This window comes from Ciconia boyciana, chromosome 9 (assembly GCF_034638445.1).
Source record: "Ciconia boyciana chromosome 9, ASM3463844v1, whole genome shotgun sequence".
NCBI lineage: Eukaryota > Metazoa > Chordata > Aves > Ciconiiformes > Ciconiidae > Ciconia > Ciconia boyciana.
The window spans coordinates 34,623,335-34,651,282 of NC_132942.1; the positions used below are offsets into that span (position 1 = coordinate 34,623,335).

The 27,948-nt window shown below is 45.8% G+C and overlaps 1 protein-coding gene across 1 annotated transcript in view; it reads right to left on the reverse strand.

Annotated features, from left to right (window-relative positions):
- Positions 1-467: 467 nt before the first annotated feature.
- SLC7A10 (solute carrier family 7 member 10) overlaps positions 468-27,948 on the reverse strand; it is a 44,772-nt gene continuing 17,291 nt past the window's right edge. The window contains 10 exon segments of the mRNA XM_072872478.1: positions 468-595; positions 1,618-1,795; positions 2,152-2,301; positions 5,543-5,639; positions 6,765-6,868; positions 6,964-7,087; positions 8,788-8,941; positions 9,946-10,071; positions 10,849-11,000; positions 17,837-18,041. Of these exon segments, the coding sequence (XP_072728579.1) occupies positions 468-595; positions 1,618-1,795; positions 2,152-2,301; positions 5,543-5,639; positions 6,765-6,868; positions 6,964-7,087; positions 8,788-8,941; positions 9,946-10,071; positions 10,849-11,000; positions 17,837-18,041 (1,418 nt within the window).

Below are 27,948 nucleotides of genomic sequence, written 5' to 3' on the forward strand. Positions count from 1 at the left end.
TGTGTTACGTGGGGATTCACCCCACCCGGGGAGAGCAACAACACTTTTCCTGCTGGGATGGGTGTCCCATGGTCTCCTCGCTTTCTCTTTATTTCTCCACTTTGATTTTGCGTCGGGAGCTGCCCTACTTTTGAAATGCCTAAATTTGTATGTCTCTGATGGACCCTTATGGCTGCTAAAATCAGTATTCCAGAGCTGTATCTGTGCTGCTTTCCCTTGCTGAGCAAGTACGCTGCCAGAAAAAAACAACCAGCACCTTATTTTATATTTTATTTTTCTATTTTTTTCCTCTTTTTTTCTTTTTTTTAGGGAAAAACTAAAAGCTACAGATGCCATAAAGGGTGTAGCTCGTTTTATGGGCTTCACTATTGGAGCTCTAAAAACTTCTTTTTTTTTTTTTACAGAAAAAATTTTTGCAAAAATCAGCATGTAAACAAGAAGCCACTTCAGCCTCAGAGGCCGTGTCGTTATTTCCTCGCAGCCGTCTCGCTCGCCGGTCGCCGAGAGCGGGCTGAGGGTGCCTCCTCCTCCTCGGCAACTCCCCCCTGAGGGTAGACCACAAAACACAGCTTCTGTCCCCAGCATGTCAAGGACTCTGCGAAGAGCAAACATGCGGGTGGTTAATGGGGATGCTCTTCCAAACAAAAGTGCGATGCCGGGGCGATGCAACGAGTGAACGAATGTGCATCTTCCCAGCCGGGGCCGCTGGACCCTGCTGCACAGCCAACCGCCCCCTCCAACCCTTTTCATCTCCAGCTCAGCCACAAAATAGTGTTTGCGAAGCAGGGGCAGGTTAAGACTGGGCAGCTTTAGGGATGCCCGTCACAGCCCTTCCCCGGCACCTCGCAGAGCTGCTTGATGCTGTGCATGGCAGGCTGGCAGGGCCGGGCTGGGCTGGCTGCCAGCCCTCCTGGTCCTGCGTCGGCCCTGCGGCAGTGGTGGGGACCACTGGTCTTGGGGAGCTGCCGGCAGCAGAGCCCCACCACAGCCGGTGGAAATGCCCCGGTCAGAGCGAAGGGCCTGGCTTGCTGCTTTGAAAGTCCTCACCTCAGAGCAAAACAATTAAAAGCCAAACACAACCAAAACATAAAAGTCTTAGGTGCAGTTTTCATTTCACATGAGTGATAAAGTAAGGCTTTCTTATCTTTTGAGTATGAAATAATTCATCGTGTCATGCAGGGTGTGCAGCGGGACGTGCTGGTGGCACAGTGGGAGGAAAGCAGGGCAGGAGGGAGGCAGAGCTCTCAGTCATTTATTAGTCCTTTTTTGATAGCTCATTTAGTCTTTATATGCTTAAAGTTATACCCCTGTGCATCTGCTCCAGGACAGGCTGCCGTGAGTGAGCTGAGCGGGTGGGGAGGCAAAGGAGGCAAATGCACCCAGGAGTGAGAAAAGCAGTTGCTCAAAGGCAAGCGCTGTCTGGCCACAAAAATGCTGCTGAAGCCAGTGCCACTTTGTGCCCAGGGGCTGCCTGTGAGCGAGAGTGGTGGTCGGACTCGCGCGGGCGGTTCCCTGGCTGTTTTAGTGCCCATGCGTCAGAGGTTAAGCAGATCCCTGCAGACCCGAGCACAGCCAGTGGCCCCAGGAGCGCAGCGAGGCACCACGGCGCTGGCTTACCTATTAGCCTATTTACACACTTTGGTTTATTTCTCCAGTAGACTCCAAGAAAAAACACTGGCACGCCAGTTAAAATGATAATGAGTCCAACTCCACAGACGACTGGCTCGGAGTATAAGCTGAAGATCAGCAGAAATGCCCAAAACGCCAGGTAAGTGATGGGGATGAGGAGGTTCACCTGCCAGGAGAGAGCAGAGCAGAGCACGACTGTGCAGAGCAACAGCAGTGGCCGACTGTTGGGGGCTGTGGGGGCCTGTGGGCAGCGCTGTGGCTTCAGGACCCCCGTGGGTTGTACCCCCCTTCCCTCCACCGCTGTCATCCTCTCTGCTCATCCCAGCAAGTTCACGAGGGGTCTGCCTGGGTATCCTGTTTTTACACTAATGGCACTTTGGGATGTGGTTGGGGACCTTGAGGGGTTACCACTACATCAAAAAATAAACTGTTCTTCAAAAGAGGAGGATGGAGGGCTTGGTGTGCCTGTCCCGCCCTTTGCATCGCTATTGCAACCAAGAGATTTAGCTTTAACATTGTCACCTTGATAGGTCTGAAGATTTTGGGTTTCTTCCAGCGTAACACAATCAGGCCTATAATTGTCACTCCGTAGCAGAGGTAGTTAATAAATGACACGTAGTTGATTAGCGTGTATGTGTCTCCAACGAGCATGATGATAAGAGTGGCCAAACACTGCAAAGAGAGAAGAAAAAGGTCTTACTAGAGAGGTCTTAGAAAGAGGTCTTACTAGAAGAGGTAGCTTAAAAGCAACAAAACCAAGAAAAAAACCATAAAAGCAGTTAAGCTCCTTTTGTTTATGGCCCTTCCTGGGCGTCTGCTCCCTTCTGCAGTTCAATGTGTTATCCCCGAGCTGTGCCTCCAGGGCTGGGGCTGAACGGGGATCCAGGGTTATCTGGATGCCAAAGCCCGAGCCCCGTGGATCCGTTTATAAATACCCCGGGGTGCTGGCAGAGGTGGCTGCACTGCCCGTGGCCAGGCAGGCAGGGCTGGGAGGACTGGCAGGGGTCCCCGCGGCCCCACTCACCCATTTCTGTTGCCTGTTGTAAAAGCTATTGAACCTATGGTGAGGACTTCTGATAAAAGAAGGATTTCTTGCAGGCTAACATGTTGTGGTCAGTGCACTACATTGTTGCAGGTGCCCTGTATATTATAGAGAATAAGAGCTTTGCCCTTTCCCCCCACCAGCCCACGGCTCATGCTGCAGATGACCGGCATCATTAATCTTTTGAGCAATACTGGTGTTTGGAAACTGGCAGATGGATGGTAGAAATTTCCATGACTATACTTGGTTGTTTGTACTGTACTTCTGCATAACTCTGTAAAGCCAGGAGAGCCGGCTCGGGGGCCAGGGGGTTGGTCCTTGGGTCCCGCACCCTTGCCCATCGGTACCCCAGAAGCTGAGCTGAGCCCCTGCCTGCACCACGTACCGGTCCTACGAACGTTGGCTGCTGGTGGCCAGAGCCTGAGGGAAACTAAATATCCAAATCCCTCCAGAGAGCGCTCGGGATTTGGGGCTGTGTTACTCCAGGCTCTCTTCTTGCTTATGTCCCTTTTTCTTAATTAGCTGTTTCAATAGCAAAGTCCCCTCGGGAGGGAGGGCTATGGCACCACTGGCACCAGGAGTTATGCTCCACTGCAATCGAACGACCCTTTGGTCCCCCTGTTCCCCTGTTCAAAGCCTCACAGGCTTGGCGGGGGCGGGGGATTTCAACACGTTGAGCAGTCTCACCACAAAATGGATTTAAAATAGGACAGTGCTTTGTATCTGTGTCATGTAACATGTTCCCTGCTTTCCTCTGACAGGCACACGGTGTCGTACACACATATGACCCTCTCCTGCCACTAAGGGGTTTTGCAGTGACGCCGCTTGGAGCAGTGAGATTTCGTGCGCAGGTGACACTGATGTGTCAGATCTGCTCACGGCGTGGGCCTGATCCCCGAGTGGTACGAGGCTGCAGAGGGGTGTGCTGCTCCTGCCCATCGCCTGGCCACAGCCTCGGCATGGCAGGCGGGAGAGCCGGCCGCTCCCCACTGTCTTGCAAAAAAACCCCAGTCTGTTTATTTTACATTTAGCTTGGCCCCTTCATTTTTGAAAGGATTAGTAAAAATACAGGTCTCGCTGGTGATGTTAAAAAGGCCTTTCTCCACGTACAAAGAAACCTTTCTCCATGCAAAGAGCTAGGTGTGATTCATTGGAAGGGAAAAAGGAACCTGATGTATTAATTAGGTTTGCCTAAAGTCTGACCCAATTTGCTATTGTAGCTGCCTACACTATATTATTTTTATATTTCTATTTGTTAAGAAATTAATATTTCCTAGCAGCACTTGATATACCCTGAGCTGCATTAAAACGCCTTCAAATGATGAATTGATATGCAGCGTTGGTTCTGTGATTTGCACTGTAATTCAAGGGGATGGTTTGAGGAGAGCGGGGGGCTGGCGTTTGCCTGATTGATTGGCCAGCTCGGCTCAGGCAGCCCGCTCGTGTCGAGGCTGTTTCACAGCAAAACAGCCTATGAAACTCAGCGTGTTATTTCAGCTGATGCATTTTTAAGGACAAAGGACTTCGGCTTCATCGGCACCAGCAGAGCTGAGCTGCCCGTGGGAGCCCGGGATGTGGCCAGCGCTCCCTGGCTGCCCGGGGCAGGGCAGACCGTGGGCAGTTTACCCCAAAACCCTGCATGGGCAACAGGCGAGATATTTGTGGCGGGGCACTAAGCCCCAGGAATGCTGTAAAGCCTCAGATATTTTGTCATAAAAGTGGAATGTGCAGGAGGCTTATTTGGTGGAATTTGGTCTGGGTGTATTGTGCCAGAACTGCTGTTAGAGGCAGGAGACACATAAATGTGCACTTCCTAGTGCATCTGGGGTCAAACCCTCGCTGTTTTGATATCAGTGGCAAATCTGGAGCTGGCAGCAGTTGGTGCAGCTGAGATTTCAAGCAAATGCCCGTCAGGGAATTCCCTTGCTTGGGCCATGCAGCTGTGGATGGCAGCACCAGGAATCATTTCCCTCTTTAACATCTTTGACACCACAGTAAAACCCATCACATATTCTAGCTTCACTATTGGTAAATGTGTATAAAGCTCTTTGTTTCAAATAATAACTTCTGTAAGTCATTAATACCATGAACATTTATGCTGTATAAAAAGTTAGAGAAATCTTCTTCCTGTGGGAGCACACTGGCAACCTGACCAGCCCCAAGCCCTCCCAGCACTTGGCCCGTTGGTTTCTGATCTTTGCAGGTGACCTCTTGTCTGCCTGATGTACCACTCAGCAGATGCTTTATTTGGGGCCACTGTAATCATTGTTCCTACTTTATTTTTTGGCCCACAGAAAAGAAATACCCCTGGTCCTCAGAGCACTGCCCGATCATCCCTCACAAGATGTCTTGCTTGTTGAGAGTAAGTAACATTTGGAGCACTTTGTGCTCTCCCCGGGACCTGCCGTGTCTCTGGCTTTGGCGGCGGGATCTAAACCACACCTGCTCAAGTGAGATTAGCAGTGACCATGGGGATTTCCAAATGTTTGTGGAAAGCAGGCAAAATTGGTCAAAAGAGCTCCTCTTTTCTTAAACAAAGTATCTCTGTTTCAAAAGCCAGACTCTATCTCTGCTGTGGGTAGGACAAGTGGTAATGGGCTTATATTGCAGCTCAAGTTAGGCATGAGGGAAATCCTCCAAGCATCATGGGTGGTTGGGAGTCGGAGAGGTTATTTCGGAGGCTGAAGGCTGCTCCTCTCTGGGGCCGTCGGAGCTGCTCAGCCAGCACCCACCAGCAGCACTCCAGGCCTACTCGCTTCTCCTCCTCTGGGGTAAAATGGCCTCTCAAGGGTTTTTCCAGCTCTCTTGTCCATGATTCAGTATTTCTAAGAGCAGGTTACAGGGTGACAGAGCAGGGACGGTAAAACTTACACAGACGAGCAGGGCAGGGATGGGCGTGCAGTGCTTGACGTGGATCATGGCAAGCAAACTCGGCAAGTGGCCTTCTCGGGCACCAGAGAAACATAACCTGGAAATAAGAATAGTAATGCTGAGTCCACTGGGTGTACAAGAACATCTTCAGTATTAGCCATATAACGTCTCTAATCTCAACTGCCCACATCGGTCTTGCTGTGGAAGGGAGCTGCAGCCTGTGGGTGCTGGGCTGTGACTGGGGAGACGACTAGAGATTGCCTGTGTAACCTGGTGTAAGTTATTTAAACTAGACTGTTCAGTATATGAGGCTTTTAACAGTTAATGTCACCTGTGAAATGACCTGCTCTGAGATGCCAAATTACCTCTGACGAGGAGGACCGAAATCTGTCCAGTCCCTGCCTGCTGGCCAGCGTTGCCTCCTTACCCAGGGTGGGATGAATACTGTGAAGGTTGTGTGGTGATCAGCCATACATAGCCAAGGCATAAAAACCCTCATAGATAATATTTCCAGTGTCAAAAGGGTTTTGGATAAGGTTTAACATGCCTTAAGATTTCACTTTTAAGTGCATAACCTGTTACATATGCACTCAGATCTGTTGCATCTCATTATACTCATGAAAGTGCTGAGATAAGTAACTTTCTCAAGGTACTTAAGACTTGAGTCATTTCCTCAAAAAACTTTTTACAACTTTTTAATTAAGTTCAGAGAGGTCAATTAATATAAATAGACTTTATAGACTACAATATAACAGACTTTACAGATTCCAGCCCCACTATCAGCAGCGTGCATGCAAAGCATCTTGCCTGAAAGGAGTTTTCATAGCACGGGAATGACTATGTCTGTGACTGGGAACAGCACCAGGCCCTAACACCCCTCTTGGAGTGAAGCACGGTTTAGCTTGTAGCTACTGGAACTTTATTGCTGTAAAATGTCTTTGATTCCACACTAAAGCTGTGTTTGGCTCTCACTGTGAGTTATTCCACATCTGCAGACACTTTCAGTAGCTTGTAAGGATTATTTTGCAAGGATTCCGCGATTCAGTATTACATTTCCTGATTCGAAACAGAGCAATTCATAACTGAATGTATCCAACACGCCCAACAACGACCTCATGCTGTACAACATCCAAAACGTCTAGCTAGCATTTCTTTAGCAAATGCAATTAAAACAGTCCCTCCCCAAATAAGATAACGTTCATAAAATTGTACTCCATCTAACCTTGATGAGGTAAAAAGGTATCCATTTATTCCTCCAAATGTAGATAGGGCCACTGAGACTGGCATAACCCAGGAAAAATAGCCCAGTAACTTTTCACCAAATGTCTAAAGCAACAGAAGGCAGAGAAACTGAAATACACTGCAAAGCACAGAACCGAAATCAAAGTGTATTTTAGACATCCAGGGAATGGTTTACTTACTACCGCCACAGCGTTGGAGGACAAGAGCTCTTGGGGTGACATGGCAGTGAAATATGCAATGTTGGTGAACGTATACACAAATGTCACCAATGGGATGGATATGAATATGGCACGAGGTAGGTTCCTAATAAAAGAATTAGGAGGGTAGATAAGAAATTACAGTCACACACAGTGAGACCACAACAACCGTGTACGGCCCGGGGGAGGTCACCCAGCTGGGTGGGTTCATCGGCTGTTTCTCTGGAGGGGAGCAGCGCTTCCACGGCTCTGACCCACTGCAGGCTGGAGAAGGCTAAAGGTGCTACGAAATGCCACGTCTGCAGGGGAGCTCCCTGGAACAAAAATAGCACGTGCTCCCTTTGGGCTGTTGGTTGGGATCAAGGCAGCGCGTTGCTGAAAAACGAAATAGCTGCTGCTCGAAAGCCCTATGTACAGGCACCAGTGGTGGAATAAAATGCCTTGTTTTCCTTTACCTTCACCTGCTCTGAAAAGGAACGGGATCCTGTTGTTCAGGTGGCTGCCTGGGCCCGTCCCATGCCATAAACCTGGTCTGGTCATACAACACCATGGCAACTTACAGTAGCACAGATGTAGATGTACTTGACGTCCGATCCAGAGACCTCCTTAGAGGTGGGCACCTGAACTGTTCTGTATCTAACGCAATAAGGCATTTTTCTGTGCGTGTCAGATTTGGAAAAAAGTTTTTTAAAAAAAGTATTTAACCTTTGTGATTTTGAACAGATTTAATAAAAATGAGAAGTGTTTTTGGTTATCCAATTGTTTTTTTATATTTTAGTTTCCCCTTAGAGGCTGCAAAAACAATTAAAAAAAGGCCATTCACTCCTTTTTCTCTTTATTTCTCAACTAAGGCCATATTTGCCTTATTTAAGTCATAACTTTTCATTATTCAGCTTTGAAATTGTGGTGGTCCATTAAAATGTTGGTGTTTTATTGAGGGAACACATTACCACAGTTTCTTTATTCCTGCCAAGATCTCTGGACATGCACTTTGCCACTCACTAGTGTGAAGGCATGTGCAGAGCTGCTCGTCAGACTGCAGCTTTAATTCATTCCCACCCAGGCTGTGTAATAGCTTAAACTTCTCCTTATTTAATTGCTGTGTGCATTCGATGCCCAGAAATAACTAACGCTCCGAGAGCTGCTCTTGGCATTTGTCATTCCACTTCATTAGCTCAGAAATGCTGAAACATTTGAGCTTTGCTTTACTAAACTAAAATTCACTTTCCCTCCAGCTTTCCCAGCCTGCTCATGATAAATCATTTCCAAGCCCCTTCCCGAACTCAGGACCAGCAGCGACCCGATGTCGGTCGCCCCGGTGGGCAGGTGCCTGCAGCCACGCTGGGGCGGGGAGCGCTGCCTTCACCGCACAACGCCTTTCTAATCTTCTCTTTCAGGTGTCTGTGGAAGATCCCCTTTGGGTGAAAAAGCAAAGTGACTTCCAGCATAATTCAGCATTTTTCTAATAGAAGTGATTCTCCCTATAGATACTCGTGTGGCATCTCATCAATGGTTAATTTCCTGCTATAGAAGCACTGTATGATTGAATAGCGCCATAAAGATACTGCTTTATCTACAGGCTTGTTTGATTCAGTTAATGCCTTATGCAATATATTCTTAATTTTAGTGTTCCTTTACCTTGTCTGCTATCTGTTCTAAACAAAAAATCTCTCTCTCCTTTAGAAAGACCGGTCCCATAGACATGGACAGACATCGCTGCAGCTTATTAAATGAATAATATTACCAGATGGCTCCAATGTCTCAGCACTTCAAGAAAATGTGGATGGCATGGAAATGGATACTTGCCTGCGGGGATCAACCAGTTCTTCTGTTACATAGTTCAAGAAGTTCCAGCCACTGAACGCAAATGACCCTTGAAGAAAAGCTAAGGCTAAATGCCCCACGGATGGAGTCATCCAAAAATTGAATGCATTGCTTGGTGTCAGCTCTTCATAGTTTCCTGCACAGAGAGCGCAAGCAAGAGGTTAAGCCACCCCTACCTACTAGAGACACTGGAAAATAGGTAAACTTTTGCTTTTTATTCTTTATTTTTATTCTTTATTCCTTATTGGATTTGGGATTTTATGCTCTTCATGTCACCATGGGCTAGCATTGTACTTGCAGTGCTTTCTGCGGGACAGTGTCCTGGGGAGGCAGCTTGGGCTGTACGCAGAGGCATCCCTCACTGCCATCTGTGCCGTGGCGCTGGCGTCACCGCCGCGACTCATGGGACCCTTTGCCAACCTGCACTGTCTGTGGATGGCTCCTTGGCGGGGTAAATTCCTACCTGTTCTTAATGTGGTCTTCTTTTACAAGCATTTGTTGTTGTTTAGTAGAAATACGGAAAAATAAAATGTCTATGGGGCTGGAAGATTTTTTAAGATTGTGGGACTATTACCACTGAGAAAACAAGTTTTCTGCTCTCTGTAAATGTCATATTGCATCTTCCTTTATATGACTCATAATATACATGATAAAAACATTGTGACCCTTTTGTGTTTTCTGCTTTCCATTAAGTTGGTGAATCAGTGAGATTTTTTTTTGCCTATTTTTAATCTTATAAATGACTTTTTGTAGGAAACTGGACTAGTGCTCAAAATGAAGCAGGTGTCTTCCTGCCCTGGGCAAGGCATCACTTATTCATTTTACACCCAGAGCACTTCAAATTTAAGGAAAATACAACACATTAAAAAATTTCAGTAACTATTGCGAAACACCCTTAGCTGCCCTCCTTTATTCTACCAAAACCGACAAGGCGGGCCGGACAGGGACTTGTTTAAGGGCATACAGCTGATTTCTCTGTTGTGCCATCCTTGCCACAGCTGTGTGAGTACACAGCCCCGCAGCTCTGCTAAACTCCGCGCTCCTTCGGGTCGGTTTAGAAGGAGGAAACAGTGCAGTAAGTGGGGAAAATCAAGTCTATCAACAGTACCATACCCATGTTAGAGCTGTCTCACAGAGTACCTTTAAAGATCTGTATGAAGCCCACAGTAATGATAAGGGCCAGGGCTAAGAGTTTTCCTGCTGTAAATATATCCTGAATGCGTGTTGCCCATCGAACGCTGGAGCTGTTCACCCAGGTCAGGAGGACTGGAGAGCAAAAGACTGAATTCAGTGAAATGAAATTATGTTTATTTAAGAACACACAAAGCATTGAAAACCACAGACTGATGTGCATGTTCCTGCGGGGAGCTCTAGCGTGGCCGGGAGCAAGGGTGAGGAGGAGCGTTGCCTTTCCCTAGGAGATTCCCAGCTGCAGGGGCATCCCTGGCAGCCAGCAGCCTTCCCCGCTCGGGTGCTGCCAGTTGGGGCTCCCCCCAGCTCTAGCAACTGTGCCCACGTAGTGCTCAACGTGCAGGGATCACCGCCTCATGGAAACGGTGAACGTCTTCAGTCCCTGTAGCTCTGGTTTGCTTTTGCTGGCTCCACAAGTAATTAATGCAGAGCCGGTGGCATGCTGCGCTTCCTACATGCTTGCATTTGTGAATGTAAAAGACTAGGAAGGGCTCAAATGGTGGTGGGTGGCCTGTGCTGGTGGGTAACCCGTGCTGGTGGGTCACCATGCTGGGCGCCCATGGCTCTGCAGGGAGCACAGCACTGCCCCATCCCACAAGCTCACCTGCCGCAATTTTCCCCAGGACCTGCAGGGATTCGGGTGCTGTTGTGCCCTGCTCCAGCCCACTGTGCTTGCTGCAGGCAAGTGGGAAGGGACTGAATATCCTGCACCGGTCATGGTGCCCATCCTGGGACCTCCCCGCTTGCCTTTTGGGTTGTGGCTGTGACCCCAGCCTGGCTGGAGCGGCCCCTCGAGTGGTTCCATGTAAAACCGAGGCAAGCTTTGTGTGTGCGCAAGAAGCAAATACTCACGTAAACACACCATGGAGAGGATCCTGGAGGCATTATAGGGGGGGATACAGTTAGGGAAGACGGGCTGCAGGACATAGTTTGAGAAGGTCAGTGCAATGACGGCCAGACTGGTTGGGTACATGATAAGCACCGCGCTCCACAGCAGCAGAAACCTGAAAAGAGATGAAAAAGCACAAGAAAGCAGCGCTGGGGGTGTGCCAGAGGAGGTAACGCACGCTCGGCCGTGCAATGCTTCGGGACAGCTCCCGAGGCACCAGGACCAAGCACCTTTGTCCTGGTCACACCTAACAGTCACCTACTTGTGCCTCCCCTCATCCCTTTTCCCATATTCCCACCGTAATCTGGATTTTAAATTAAACATTTTTAAGCAAAGCACAGTTTAGGGACGTATGAAAGAGTGAGGATTATGCCTAGTGGGCACACTTTGATTTAGCTCTGTATGTCAAAGAGAAAGCATCTCTGTGGCTCCTGGGCTGACGTGTTACTGCAGCAGATGGCAGTCCCTACATTGAAGGCATCTCTGAAGGGTTTCAGGAGGGTCCCCAGCTGTGGGCCAGCTGCACTCTCGGGGCTGCTACCGGCTCCCCACCGGTCATTGGGGGGGTTTCTTGTCACCGTTCCGGTTGGCTCTGCGACCTGGGCCAGGGCAGCTTAGTGCTGCAGTATTCTGCGATCATTCAGCTGGGATCCACCCAGGCTGGTTGTCTGCCTCCAGCTGTGGCTGAAGGTCATTGCACCAAACGAGGTACCCTTGCAAATATAAAGTGTGAGATATTTTGGTTTCTCACTCTGGGAAAAGGAAAAAAAAACCCTTATCTTATAAAAGCAGCAGTGGATCTGGTTAGTGTTTTGAAATATTTGAAGTATTATTATTTCTGTAGTGAGTAGTCATTGCAAGAAAGTGAAATCCTTCTTGCCATGTACATACACGCATAGATATATACACATTAATTCATTCATATACACGCACAAATGTAATGTGCAGGGATGCCGAGCACAAATGAGGATCAGAAATGATATTTCCAAATAAGGCAGTATAATTTCTAGATTACATGGGTTGCTCTTTTAAAGGCTGCTCCCTCCCAGCATGCTGCCTGCTGCCAGCCCCTTAAATGTGGCTCAGCTGGAGCACTGGGGCAGTGCTGCTCGCTGGGTGCTCCTTGGGCTGAGGTGGTGAGTGTCTCTCAGTCCCATCCTTTACTTTGCTTTGTTGTTTCTGAGAAGTATGGGGCAATCTGATGCTTCCTTTTTCTTATTAACTACCAGGGAGTTAATTTGGTAAACTGGCATGATGCAAGAGCTAGTTACCTTCCCAAATGGCACTATTGTTTTTAAAACTCAGGAGGTTCTTTTGTTTCTCTTTATTTTGCTGTGTGACTCCTTTTTTTCAATTTCTAATGTTTTTCATCATGGTTCAGAGCAGTTTCCTCCAGTAATTACTTTGTGCTATTTGATGCTGCAGGTGGTGTACTCAGTTTGGGGTAGCTCTGCAGACCCTGCTTGCTGGGTGAGTTAACCCAGCTGGTCCCCACTAAAGACTAAATATGACTTAAAGACTGCAATAATAATTTGCTGATAGGGTTAGGATGCTGGTGGTGCTGAGTGAGGTCAAGTTCAGCCCTCATTGCCCCTGCATGAGCCCCAGCTGTGTGTGTGGGGCAGTGCTGCTGGCAGGGCTCAGGCAGAGCTGCACGCCGGGGGCTTTGGTGGGCAAAGGCCACCAGCTCTTCCCTGTCGCATTTATCTTAGCCTATACAATTTATGTAGGCTGAGAACTGTGTTCAGCTAAAAATATTTAGTGGGGAGAGTGACTGAAGTGACTCTGAGTATTTCAGGCAAAATTGGCCCTTGCTGCTATGTTGTAATATGAAGTGCAGTTGGTATATACAATAACAGTTGGTATTGGGTAGAATACAGTTTAATGGGAATGTGAATAATTCAATAGATTTCTGACAGTCAATTTGTTTCATGCTGAATTGAAATACATGCAGGACTGATAACACCAATTAAAGTAAATGCAGAATTTTAGCAGAGAGTGATGAAGTTGCACTGTCAAATGGGAAACTCAAATGAGAGATGGCATTAAAATAAGAAGGAAGCTTGCCTAACATGTCGTCCCACTTCTGTCTTGTTTTTCCAGGTAAGTTTTAACCAAAGCCTGGTTCTGATAAAGATATTGATGCTGGTCACTCAGATCACGTTCATGTCCCTGAACATCCAGCTGTTGTGGCTGGGGCTGCACTGCTGAGCACTTGCCTTGTTCTCGCAGAGCTGTCGGCACCTGCCAAGGGTGGGATGAGGAGCTGGAGGCCCAGCCAGCTGGGGATGGCTGTTCTTGAGTTAAATTGCTCGTGGGGAGGTGGCATTTGCTGTGGCTGGCAGGCAGGAATTAATCCCAATGTGATTACCCAACACTCTGTGTCTTCTAGGAAGTCTTTGCTTTTAAAGCACCGCCTTTTATCATCTGTTGTGTAGGAAGAGTTAAGAGTACAATTTCCTTAGCAAAGAACAACTGTTCCAGATCAGCTATAATTAATTTCAGTGACACAGGGCTGAAACTTCCTGCAGACATAACTGAGCTTCAGATGTCCTCGCTATCGCGGTGCACACAATTTGACAAAATTAGGTGCAAGCTGAAGGGCTGGAGGTGCGCTTTCTGCCCTGGCAGTTGTGCAGAGGGAGTGTAACCAGCGCTGGGACCCCAAAGTCCAGCTTGAAGCAGGGAGATGTCATTGTGGCACACCTGCAGTTTCTTTGCCTGTCTCTTCAAATGGAAGCTGGGGGAATTACTGCCCTGAGGGCTGAGCTGTGGCACTGAGGGTGTCAGGAGCCGAACCCTATCTGATAGGCTTTCACAGTTACTCAGTAATTCACAGCACTGCAAGAACCTGAGAAGTTAAATTTCTCTCGTTGCTGACTAAGAAGCGATCAGACCTTTAGAAACAGGCTTGAGACAGCTGGATGTAGAGAAAAAGGAAGGTGTAGCTGCTCTTGTGATCCCCCCCCAAACACTGGAGTTTGTGTGGGAAATCTGAGCGCCTGCATAGGCTGATGGCAAAAGGGCTGGTAAAATAACATCCCTGCCTGTATGCTGAGCAAACTGTGGTTGTGCGTAACGAGCGTCAATAGCTGCTAGCTGGATGGTCTCTGTGTTTTTTGTTGTTGAGTCTGATCCAAAGTCCATTGAAGTTAATGGCTATCCTCCCATCAATGTCCATGTGCATTAGATAATATCACTAATTAGATATCTTTTCCCCCAATTTTAGGAACATGCTGGAATAAGTGACAATCTGTGGTGGGACATGCTGCTTTTGGGAAGGTGTGGCATTCATGTGGAAGTGCCAGTCATCCCTGGATGAAAACGGAATTTTTTGCAGCTATCTCTGCGTACTAATTTCCTCACCTGTGGAAAGAAATGAACAGCATGGTTTGATCTGGGTCTCTAATAGTCTAGTGGACTTTGTGAAATTGGTTCTCAAACATGTATTTGGGATGTGGCTGTACTCCCAAGAGGATCTCACATTAGATATAAAATATCATGGAGTCAAAACAGCCTGTGAAAATAGAAAATTAGAGTGTACCCTACTTGTGTGTCATTAACAAAAGAAAATAGTTTGAAATAGATGCTGTAGTACAGATCACCTTATCATGGGAAAAGCTGAACTGGTTTAAGAAAGTTGGAGCTAGTTACAATATTATTGATATTATCCTACATTGCTGAAAGAATTATTGCCTTTGGAAACTTTAGATTTTTGTAACAACAGAAAGGAAATAGAAGTATATTTGAAGCATGTTTTACTTGCAGTTTGGAGTGACGCTTATCAAAGCTTTGGCTTAGAGCTCTCTGCTGATTTCAATACTACTGATTTTTAGTAAGGATGTATGTCATCAGTCACCGCTGGTGAAGCAGCTGTGTTAGTTGCAATGTTATTGCTGAGCATTCAGAAGAAGTTGTGTTATCAGAAATGCACTAGTGAGTGTTTCATGAAGCTGAATTTATTCATTGTCTTCAGCAAGAATACATATTAAACCTATTATTCACTATTTTGGGTAATGTTTTTTATGACCTGTACAGACATGCGAGCCCGTATGCATGTAAGATGAGCTGTGCTCAGACGGCTCCAGCAGCATGGGACATGGCACATTCCCTGCAGTTAGTGTGCTCATACATGAATGCTATTTAAAACCAAGATGATTTCTGAATGAAGATGAAAGTGGGAAGTCTGCTTTCTGTCCAGACCAGAGCACTAGGAGCCCTCCCTCACCTCTTCCTTCTCCCCTGGCCGGAGCTGGGGGCAGTGTCCCTTCTGCAGGGTCATCTCCAGCTGAGTTTTGCCATGGCCGCTGCTTTCAGCAGCATTTCACACGCTGTCCTTTAGCTGTACTTGGACTCAGAGGAGGGCTGCTGCTCTGCAGCCGGAGCTTGTGCCAGCTCAGGAGATGCCCCTGTCCTGCCTCTGTCTTTTACTCCATTCACCTTCTTACATTACACCTAGCAGTGTTATGATTTTTTTATTATTATTTACACAACCAACTATCAATACTGCCAGGCACAGAAGCTGGGGTGCATAGTACTCCAATGGCTGTTACGATCAAATAGTACTTCTTTGTTTCTTATACCTATGCAGGAAAACATAATAAACAGGAAAGATTTTGGGGAGCAGGGACAAGACAACAGAAGAGAAGAGGAAATGTCGTGGTCTGGGTGGGTACAGCACGTGCTCCTATAATAAACATCTTTGAATAGACCAAACCATCCAGATTTGCCATCAAGGAAATCCTTTGGCAGATGCACTAAAGCTTTGTGTGCTGAATTTGATGTCCTTTGCTGTAGAAGGATTAAATCAGAAGAGAAAATTGAACTTTTGGAGAAGCAGTGGTTTTTTCCTTGGGGGAGGCACAGTGCAGGCTCCCAAAGGGCCCCTTCGAGCTCAGAGCTCCACGCACGTGTGCCAGCAGGGGAATGGGTGCTTCCGAAGTGGAAAACTGAAGGTGCTTGTGAAAGTTCCCCAAAGCTGCAGGCTTTAGGTGGTGGCTCAGCAAAGTGCAGCAGGGTGCAATCCCAGCCTGGCTTTACTGGAAAATGACTTTTTACACCAAAACCTACCTGGAGGCTTCTTGCCTAAGGCAACCCCTTGTCACACTTATGACATGGCTTATTTTCTTGGGAGAAAAGAAAGTCTCTTTGCAAAGCAAGAACGGGAGCATTGCTTCCTTTCAGGTAACAAGGTTGTGCTTTTTTGATATTGCTTGTGCACTGCAAGCCTGGACACCAAGCGAGCTGCTGCTGCAGCAGAGAGCTCCCTGCTTTGGGAGGTGAGAGCATTGCTCTGTCCCCAGGTAAATGCTGAGTAGTGATCAATCAACGGGCGTGTGGTTTGTTACAGCAATTGCATAGCCTGGTGCTTTCTGGTACCACGGAAATTCTCTGAATGCGGCACAGAGAGTGAGCTGAGGAACAGCTAAAGCCAGGTTTAGTTGTTCTTGATTTCTAATTACTTTCTTTTTCTCCCCTGGAAAGCATAGTCCTTTTGGTTTTGTGAAACTCTGGTGGTTTCTGGCCTCCCTCACAGTGACGTTCCAGGGATAGCGCTTGTGACTGCTTGTGCAGTTTTATGCTCTGTCATTTTCATGGTCCTTGCTTGCAGACCCCGTTCCTGGGAGCAGGCGATGGGGGAAGCTGCTAACTGCCTGCCGCAGCGGCCTGGGGGAGCGGGGCCTTTGCCCTGCAGCTCCTGCCCCCCCTGAGAGAACAAACCTCAGTGAAGGCAAGCTGAGATTTTGGCTAACCAAGCCACTGTTGTTACCTCAATCCGTGCTGCGATGCCAGTGTAATTTTCTATGCAAAGTGGGACAACGTTCAGAGGAGCGATTCCTCCGACTGAAGAAACATGGACTTTCATGAGAACTAGTATAAGGCAACGGCTTAAGTCTGACAAGCATCAGAAAACTCCCTTGTCACCTAGCATGTTTTCAGATGCTGGCTGTGCCCAGTGCCTGGGCGGCCCTGAGCCGAGCAAGTGGGCAGCCCATGGGACGGGGTGACAGCCTGCCGGTGTTACACCTGTGCTGATTTACTCTAGCTCAGCAGCCAGCTCAACTGTTACGAGCTTGTTTTCCATCTCAAATGAGAAGGAATATTATTTTTCTTTTTTTTCTTCTTCTTTCTCTAGTTTGCAGTTATGGTGCTTATTTTTCACAAATAAAACACCAACATGTGGCATGGCCTCTCTACCTGCAAATGAGCAAGCTGGCCAGAAAGTTTTGGTGCTTCTCTAGTGAGCTGTGAGTGCAGGCTATCAGTTTCATTTTTCTTGGAGACACAATAAAGTGTACAAATATAAATGATGACCTCTTCTCACTTGTCCCTTCCTCCCTTAGCCACACTACTCTGTTCATGGTATTTTCAAAGAGAAAGCATTCCCTGAGTTAGCATTTCCTCCTCTTTGAATTTACAACACTTGTTTTGTACAGTTGCAGTAAGTGAGGCAGCACTGCAATTGGGCACCTGCGCCTGGGATGCTTCTGTGAGCAAATCTCCTTCTCCAGCAATTTTCTGTATTCTACTGTAGGAAGGTCTCACAATGTAATGCCATGGAAATATTTGCTGCCTTCTGCCCTGGTAGTTAAAGGAGGGCTTTGGTTTACGGTAAGTAGCTCCAGCCTGGCTTCCCTGATGCATGAAGCTCCTCAATACAAGGTACTGATCATATATGGCTGGCACGCAGGAATGTTACTCGGACACAGCGTCATTTACAGCCCCATTCTTTCCTTTCATGGACTTTATTGAGTCAGAGAGGGACGTGAAAGCATCCGTAGCTCTGCGTAGGGCCAACTGGTATTTCTAATGAGAGCAGAAAGAATGACTTTGCAAAAGCATTTTATTGACAAACATTCCCTGTCTCTTCCAAGTCAGATAACTTTTCCACACTTAATATACTTAGTATAAACATGTTTTCAAATTACTTTATAGAGATAGGGTACTTACCCAGCTAACCCACCAAAAATCTCTGTGACGTAGGAATAATCCCCTCCTGATTTGGGGATAGTGACTCCCAGTTCGGCGTAACATAGCGAGCCAAGGGCAGCCACCCCGCCGCCAAGTACCCAAATAATGAGAGCGAGTCCCACCGAGCCAGTGTGCTCCAAAACTCCTTTTGGCGAAATAAAGATCCCAGAACCAATGATATTACCTGGAAAGGACAAAAGGTTTGCAGTGAGGTAAAAGAAAGCGAGAAATGCACTTTTATTTTATTTTTTTATTAAAAAAAAAAAAAAAGGGCAAACAAACCCACAGCCCTCACCCAACCAAACAAGAACCGCCCACCAAATCCTCTCTTCTGCATTTTGCTTGGTTGTATTTTATCTGATTACGCCCTGGGGAAAGCGTTGCCATTTATCAGCAATCAAGGACAGTAAGCGCGTGCTCAGCTCTGCTGAAGCATGGTAAGACTCGGGTGAGCATCTGTGTTTGTAACTAGTGGTTTTGTGGCACAAACTCAGACAGCTGCTGTCACCTGCCATGCCCAAGTATTTTATCAAAAAGAGTTAGAATTCTCTTTGTAATGAAGATTTTAATCTCCTGAGGGGAATCTAAACAAGATAAGGCCTATCTTCGGGGTGGGGGGGGTGGGAAGTCAAAAAACCCTCTGTAGCATTATCTGTAATGTAGGGGCCAAGGGGTGCTCTTGCCGCCAGGGCAGGTTTAAGATTGTGCTTGAAAAGTCATCTCAAAATCTCAAATATTAGAAATTAATTAACATTTTATCTTTGCAATACCTGTGCTGCTTAGTCATTGCCCATAGATTTTAAAGGGATATTGTGGGGTGACTGAAATATTGGACAATGTGGACTTTGTCCTGCTAATTTTGTTTAATTAGCGTGTGAGCTGAGGTAGTGCTAGGTGTAGAAGGGGAGTGCTGGATATCACAGAAGCTCTTTGCTCGCGTGGGGCCAGGGCATGATTGTCCTCCCAGACCAGCGGGAAATGCTCTGCAAGAGGTACTTCATAGCTGCTCAGGGTCTGGAAGGAGAGATTTTTTTTGTCAGTCTTGGGACTTTTTGAGCGATAGCTGAATAGCACTCTTTTCCCAAAAGGATGTGAAGACCCTGCTGTTGTAGGACTCTGCTGAGGGCTTTATTTTATTATGAGTTAGTATTAAAAACCTCACTGACAGAGTTGAGTTTCAGCCTATGCCGTTAAACAGAATTTTTCATCGGTGTAGACATGAAAATAAAATACAGGATACCGGTTGTTAATGAGGTATTGTCATCTAAACCAGCTTCTCGGCAGCCTTTGAACCAATGTGTCATCAAATCTAAGCTCTCTTCCTCCCCTCTGCTTTATAAATGCTTTTCAGCTTGCAATGCATAGCAAGTTCCCTAAACACATCTAGTTATGCCAAATTTTGCTGCATTTGGCTTCAATTCTGTCCTAGCATTTCTTAAAGCAGCTTCTGGAACTACAGCTCATCCAGCTGGTCTGCCCTGGTTGTGCTTGTACGTAGCTGTGTGTTTGCAGCATGCGTGTTGAAGCCAGATACTCTATCTGTGCTTTGAAATGAAATTAAGGTAGAAAATAGACAACTCCAGCAACCGATAAGCAGGTGCCCACTTCCCAGGAAGAGCAGGAGGGTGGAAGGCCGCGGGGGCAGCCCTGTCGCTGCCAAATCCCTGCCAGATTGCCCAGAGGGTTTCAGGCTTCGTGGAGCAATGGGCTGCTTGTGGCATGAGGGTCTCGCCACAGGTGAAGCTATTCCCTGAGTATTAAAGCGTTAGTATAGCACTGCAATGGCAAACCAGAGAATCTGACTAAATACAATAATATGTAATGCGATAGAAGATACATTCTTGGGATGGGGTGGTGGGACATGTGCTGTGCCTTTCCTGTTTGCTGGCATGTCAGCTTGTGAAAGGGCAGTGCTGCATATGAGGGCTGTGTTGGTGTAAAAGCTGGCTTTTCAATGTACAGTTGAACCACGTTGTGAAGTGCCCCCAGGCAGCTCAATCTGCGGTGCGGCACCTTCAAGTAAGGCTGGCCAAGCACAGCAGTAAGGAAATAGTGGTACAGATTAAAGAAACTGATGCAGACCCCCCACAAGTTGTGAAATCGGTTTAAAAAGGCATGGCATTGAAAAAATTTTTTTCAACATTTAATTTTAATCTGTAAGCTTTGCAGCTGGCCATGTTCCCCTGTGTAAGAGTCCTTCCACGGGCACAGGCAGGCCAGAGTCATTTTCTTTGTAGATGAAAGTTGAGAGCCACAGCTGCCATTTTAGAAAATACACTGAATAGCACCAAAATTTTGATGATGCCTTTAAAGCAACATTATTAAATCTTACATCATCCCGGAAAGCCATGTCAAAAGAAAAAAAGATTTGCTAGTGTATTGTTAAAGGGCTCAGCAAGCGACTTCTGTAGAAGAGGAGCTTACTCTAGAGAGGAGCTGAACAAGAGAAGATAAGTCTGCAAATGTACAGACAACATTTGTAAGGAATACATTTTTGCGTGCATGGGCTGCTTTCTTTAATGTCCGTGATGCACAGATAAGATTAAGCCAGAAATAACTGTCTTAAATGGTGATGGAGGAGATTGAGGGTAAAGCTTAGAAAAATCTTGGCAGTGTTGAGATCTTTAGCCATGGAGGGAATCCCTGGGGAAGACCGAGGCATCTCCCACCTGAGACCTCCTGCTGCAGGTGGGATAGACATCCTCCAGGACTAGAAGCACTTTCTATGCATTTAAAGAAAAAAAAAATCAGATCAGGGATGTAGATGTTATCAAAACTAGATCAAACTAGAATAACAGTGAAATTAAATATAGCTGTCCCTTAGCTGAACTAGCACCGGGAGCCCTAACCACTGCTACGGCATTAATCACGGCAGCTTGTGCTGAAGGAATGGGTTTTGATGCGGATGAGTCGCACGATATTATTCATAGCGCTAATAGATTTGTTCTGGGTCTTCCCTACTGGGAAGCTACGCGGCTGGAGTGGAGTGGTGAAATCTTTCAAGAAGATAGATGAGGAGTTAATGTATTGCTAAAGCATACATAATACTTGGTAAAATTTATGAGGCTTTTTGGTCATAGTTTCTCCTGCTGGCTGAAGCGTTGCAACATATTTAAAACAAACAAGCTTTTCTGGAAGACTGGTTGTGCCCTGTTCAGGGACTGTAACAAATCTTGAATTTAAGCTGAAAAAGAAATACCTGCCTTAGGAGTTAAATACTGTCTTGACAAAGTCTGGCGCTGCTGCGTGCTGCAGTTGTAACAGTTATACTTGTGCATATGGAGGAAGGCCTTAAGTTATAGAGACCCTTAAAAATGATCCTCTACCTGCCAGCATAGATACCTGTGTGTATCCGTCACAGATCAATGCACCTGAAAATACTGCAATTTTGGGAGGAGCCAGTGGTATTTTGGGGAGCATACTGAATTTAGGACATACTGCTTTTCACCACAACAGATCTGTAGGTTTTAATTGCCTCTGAGATGGGACAGCACTCGTTCCTGTTCTGGCAACCCCAGTACTGAACAAACAGGAATCGCCCAAAGACAGAATAACTCATAAATTAGTCCCCTGGCTCCTCTCACACCATCTCCTCCTGCTCAGTGCTTTCTTTTACCTTAGCTCAGGTTTGCTGCTATTTTTGCCAGCAAACAGCAGATGCAAACACCCATCCTTCAGCAAGCTCTCCTGTTCCACCCCCACACTCTGTCACCTTTTCATTGTGTCAGTACATGGAGAAAGGATAAAATCCAAACGCAGCGTGGCATCCCCCAAACTGATAACGGACAAGAAATCCAGCAAATCTTCAAGCTGATGTGCAACATTACAGAATGGTGTCTCTGCAGACCTGTGCTGCGTGGGGCTGATGGGGTGACCCCCGAGCGCTGCTATGGCTTACACACTGGCGAGGGGGTGAGAGCTGACTGCATGTCTGGCTTTCTGTACCTGTGCAACCGCTTCAGTGTGATGGGCAGACCTGCTGGTGTGCTGGGAAGGGTGGGGGAATGGGGAGCGTTGGCAGCGCCGTGGGAAGCAGTGTGATCAGGCCATGCTGTGATGAACCCAGGAAGAGAGAGATGAGTCCTGGTAAGGTGTAACCGCAGAGATAAGGTGGTGGCAGTTGTCTGGCGTGGCAGTAATAAAGTGCAGTCTCAATGCATAGATAGAAAGTCTATGGTGTGTTTTTTTAAATGCTTGCATTTGGCTTTGTCACAGCCCTGAATCTCTCTGTGCATCGGGTTTCCACCGCTAGGAAAGGGCATTGCTCATCCCTGGCTGCCTGGGCGCTGGGCAGCGAGGGGGATTGGCAGCACGGCTGTTACTCAAGCCCAAATTGCTGTGGGGAGGAGGCATCCATGGCACAGTGTGGCTTACAGCGGTGCCCTCCTGTTAGGGCAAGAATGCCAAAGCAGTCCTCGTGTGCAAGTCTGTACTGAGCTGGAAATAGCTAGTACTTTTTTTTAATTTAAGGATGATGCTTTCTGGGTGCAGCTACTTGAAGTAGCAGGACAAGAAGGAACAGGCAGCCTTCTGGATGGTCCTTTCATACCTTTCATTCACAGGATTTTTTTTGTTAAATTAAGTAGTTAATCATGTTTTTAAAAAATTTAATGTCCTTCATGAATGAATATATGATAAGGCAAAATTCTCTTCCAAGCTCATGATGGATTTCCTATTATTTTGCTCTTGCAACATGTGCAAAAGCCGTATCAGCAGAAGTGGAAGTGCTACGCCCCTTCCGAAAACAAAATGTTCTTATGGAAACCTGCCATGAATGTGGTAAATGTGCCTGGGAAGTACCTTCGCTTCACTTGGCGTAGCACATGTTTAAAAATAGATACGGTGGAGATGCTGAAATGCTTCAAGAAAATGAGATGTCAGAAACTGTCTGATGAGAAGCAGAGTTTTCAGGTCTTGCATTCCTTAGCAGAAGTTCTTAGGCCAGAAGACTTAGCAGTAAGACAGATGCTTTACCTACAAATAGGTATTTCAAAGCAAGCCTCGGTCATCAGGAACTGGAGGGAATTTGGTGAGCAACTCTGGGGCAAGAAAGAAATTGGCTGTGCAGTTCAAGGAGACTCTTGTTACTGTGCTCACCATGTCAGGGATAATTTGTTTCAGCTTTACTAGTGCTGGTACTCCTGATACCGCATTTATTTTTTCTTCTAAGATGTGAATAGATGGAAAAAATGAATTCCTTCATGTAAAACAGCCACTTTCTCTGCTTATTCATGGACTCTACTAGAGTTTCTTGCTGCAAAACTACCTCTTTGAACTGAAAGGAAACTAATGCTTGAATTGCATATATGTTCATGCCATGGATATATCTTATAAATATAATACAGAATAGGCTGTCTAGAACTATATATATATTAATTCTTGTTGGTAATAACACAGCCTTAACCCTGCCTGGGAGGTATGAGCCAGTTACTGGAAGCTGTGTGACCAATCCCAACAAATCTGTACTAAGCAATCACAGTAAACAGCACCTCATCTAAAAATGCTAAATTATGAGCTTCCCATGTGGGCGATGTTCTCGCCACCTCCAGATCAAGCCTAAGGAGGGACTGATGTATTCACACAGCACAATTGCTTGGGCAAGGTAGATCCGTACTCGTGTTGTGGTGCCATGAGCCCCAAGCCCACTGTAGATGCTCAATGCGTTACGCCAGCCACAAAAGTGGAGGATGGAGAGAGAGATGGAGCCATGTGAAATGGGGCAGGTGAAGTGTGCCAAGGGGGGGAGAGTGGGATGATGAGCCTGAGTTTGTCTCTGTCTGCTGGCCCAAGCCCGCTGCCTTGGCATGTGAAAATGTTTCTGCTAATAATAAAGAAAAAAAAAAGATACTCACTTGCTCAGCTCTCTCATATTCCTAACGTTAAACAAGGATCAGTTTTCTGCAGGACAGAAGCTGTCCTCAATCCAGCACTGTATGAGCACCCACCAATGAACCTTGAAAAGACATCCTGCAAAAATACTGACCTCTGGAACGAAATCCTCTTTCTGCTCTAGTCAGTCGAGAGTTTGTAAAAGAGGTATTTGAGAGCCTTGAACTTGACAAATTGTGTGAATTTATTTTTTTGCTTATTCACAGTAACAATGGTCTGTGATGGGGACGGGGAGAAAGGTAGACCTCACAGCTATGCCTGCTTGATGTTAAAGAAAAGCATTTTTGTTCTTAACTTAGAGAAACTGGCCCATAAAATTGCTCAGGAGCTGCTCATTGGTGTGAAAAGATGACCCTGGCAGGACTGCCAGAGCCAGCGAGACCTTGGGTGATCTGCTCCCACACTGCTAGTTGCACATATTCACTAAGACCTCTTGCTCAGCCGCGCGGCACTGCCGAACGTGTTACTTGACTGGAGAGGTGAAAAGACACAGCCATTTCTCCCCCCCCGCCCCCCATTTTTCTAGGGTATGAAAATTACTCTGAACATTGTCCAAAAATAAAAAATCATGACACTGGATAAGATCTTAGAAGTGGTATATTCCAGGCTATTTTACTTGCCTTCTGTGTTTTGTAATTTTTTTTTAAGGCTTCATGGTTCCAATTTTGACAATTTTATAAAACAACTCATGAGGGTTAGGAACATCATTTTTAAACAAAAGCCAAGGTTCTCATGGAATAATACCACTTCAAGAGTTATTGTGAAAGGGGAAAAAAAGGCAACATACACCTAGATATAAGAGATGACAAAATACTGTGCTGTATACGGGAAAGAGTGCATATTGTGGCAACTGACTATGGTGAGACAATAGGATGCAGATAATAAAAGAAAAAATCCTATGATATTGGAATTTATGCTTTTTAAATTTTTTTAACACTGAACAAATCTTTTCTCAGCTGCACTTTTTATGCGGCGCTGTAACCTGCTGCTGGGGGGTTTTATCCAAGAATGGAGCTCAGCCTGTCTTCTGTGAGCCGCACCCACAGCCCAAATGGCCAGGGCAGCTGCGACCCAATGCACTTGCTGGTGCCACAGAGCCCGCTGGAAGTCGGGCAAACCCAAACCAGCTGTTGTGGCATGGCAGTGAACCGGTGTGAAGCGAGTTCAGTCTGTCCAGCCACGCTCCATCTCCACTGACTTGGTGGAAGTGGGCCCCACACCAGATTTTTGCCAAACAGAATGCCAAACCCCCTGTCCTTTCAAATTTCCAGTCCTTCCTCTCATCACGTTTGGGATCTTTTGTGCTTGTAACTTTGACTTTGAGACCTGGCCCTGGGATGGGTTTCCCAGACCAGTCGCTTACACATGCAGCATGTGGTTTTGCTTGTAGGTCAGCTCCTCGTGCAGAGCTAAACCATTTGAGAACCGTGGTACCGACTTGAAAATTAGGGCATGGGGCTTTACTGAAAAATCCAGCGTTTTCAGTTTGCCTCTGGCTTTTGAACTATGAGAATGCATTTGGGGTCAGGTTTTGATGTTTTTCAATGCAACTATGGCAGTTGAAACTCAACCTTTAAACAAAAGCTGAATTTTCATTAAAACATTTCAAGAACTGCACACTGAAGGAAAACACTAAATATCCCCGTGCTTGTGAGAAAATAAAGGGACCTGGTAATACTTTGTATATTCACTTAGCATGCAAAGTCTTTAGAGCATGTTTTATTTATCTGCAGCACACAATCCATGTGAACTGTAAAAATGGATCTTGCAGCCTGTTGAAAGTATTCAGCAGTTCTTTAAGAATGGCTTTACTGATTGTATTTAGAGACCGTATTTCTGATAAAACTAAGCAATTTCCTGTGTGGTTAGCAAAAAGAAATATCACTCATGCCTTTTTACTGCTTGTGCATTTCATTAAAGATCTATGTTAAACGTCTGAAATTCTGAATGGGTCTGTAACATGGACTAGAAATTTTGTCTAAGCAGCTCTTTCCCCTACAAAGTGAAGTCTCAACAACAAAGAAATTCTGCACCTTTTTTTGTGGCTGCAGTCAGTGACTAGTTGGTGACTAGTTGTTCAGTGAAGGATTACAGCGGGCAACTCCTGAAAAACTGTGTGTGGTTCATGAGCATAAGTCCTGCAGACTCCTGCTTTCCTCGAGTGCTGTTTATGATCCTCAGGAGACAGTACTCCAAAGCTCAAGGCAGGTCACCCAGCACTCAGTGGCATGTTGCAGGTAACGCCGTGGGGAGGGTGCGATGTTCGAAGGCAGCCTCTGGCAGGTAGTGCTGGCAGAGGGAAAGCCTGTGTTACTCGGGTGTCCTGCTTCCGTCAGTGTCATTGCAGAGGTGCGGCCCATGTTTATTGAACCAGAGCAGGACTTAGGAAGACAAAAGTCAAACACGTAGTCAGCTTCATCAAGGATTATATCCCCAACTGTATATTGGGTGTTTCACTGCTACAGTTGTAACAGATGGTCTGGGTATCTCGGCTATGAAGGGCAAGTCCAGCATCCTTTCTCAGTGCCAATGTGGGGAATGTAAGCCATTATTTGTCTTTTTTTATGAAGCTGCAACAAATGAGATTTTTTTTTTTTTTTTTAAGTGAAATGTTTGAGACCAGCCTGATTTCAGTTACAGCTTTGTTTTGATATATTGGTATACTGTATCCTCAACAGTAGACTGAGACAGTTTTCACTGATAGCTGTGAACAGAAGAGTAACAAAAAGTCTACCCATCCTCTCAGGAATCCCACCTCTAAGTAGACATTGTTCAGGCTAACAGGATGACAGTCTGTGTCATTGCTTAAAATAGCTCTCCTAAACAAGTGCTGAAGCTTTGCATCCTGCCTGGGAGTTAATAAATAAATATATCTTATTTGAGTATGAAATACCGTAAAGATTTGAGAATACTGTTTAACGACAACAACAAAAAACCTAGTCAAAAGGAATTGTGCTTTACAAATTGTTTAAATCCAAATTAGATGAGGTGGATGACATCAATACCGATGATGATGATGTAACTCATCGTGGATATTTATTTATACATTTATTTAGCAGAAAACTGCTAAACTAAGCAGCCTCCAGTCCAGCTAATTGCCAGTTACAAATTGACTCTCAGAAGTTAAGTGCTCCTAATTGAGGACATTAGTGACTGGTTCTGATTGTCACTGCCTGTTTGTGAACTCAGGGCATGACACACCTACAAAACCAGCCAAGAGGTAACATGCGTAGCTCATAAGTTTGGTGCTAATTGGGAATCTTGTGGCAGAACAGGCAGTCTCACCGGCTCTATTTATTTCCAGTAAATAATAAATAAACTTGCTGCTCTCTGCCCTGGCTGACCTCAGGCTCTGCCCTGACCCACGCGCTGGCACTGCCGGGAGCATGACAGCTGCCGTGCACCAAAGCTGTGCCTCGTCACTTAAGGGGATGGATGGGCATGAGGGGCTGCTCGGCCTTTGCCCTGCTCCTCTCCAGCTTATTAACGGAAGTGTAGGATTTAATACAAGAGATTATACGAGCGTGTGTGTGTCCCCTTAAAATACAAAGGGTAAGTGAAGTTCTGAAACAACAAAGCATTCAGGCCTAATAAATTACTAGGATATAGGGACTCTGCTGAATTAAAACCAGCAAACACTCCAAGTGCATTTTCTTAACCTCTAGGCAAGCATGAATTTAGGCTATGTGGCAGTGTTCTAGATATTTCATGTAATGGCCTTGAACTTCTTTGCTTTTAAATAGCATTCAGAAAACTCTTAATGAAGAATGGATGAAGAATAAAAGAATCTATAGAGCTTGGCATTAACATAATAGCCATTTAACTTCGTATGCGAGTAAGAAATGTAACTACTATACCAGTGGAAAATGAATTATGGCTCCTCTGCTAATACGATTGTAAAAGAAAAACTGAAAAATGGCTATAAAAATAACAGTGATAATTTAATGTCTACAGGGATTGGTATTCAACAAAATTAAATGATCTTAAAATCTGACTTCAGTTCAAATATTTATGTTAAAATTCCTAGCAAGTAAGAACATGACCAGTGATGATAAACTGTAATTCCAGCATTCCAAGTGGATTTTACTGGTTTAAGAATTTATAATCTGATTATGCTACACCCAGCTTTAAAGATTTTAAAAATTAGGCTACGTAAAATACTGACAAAAGCATTTTCTGTAACTTGACATAGATTTATAAAG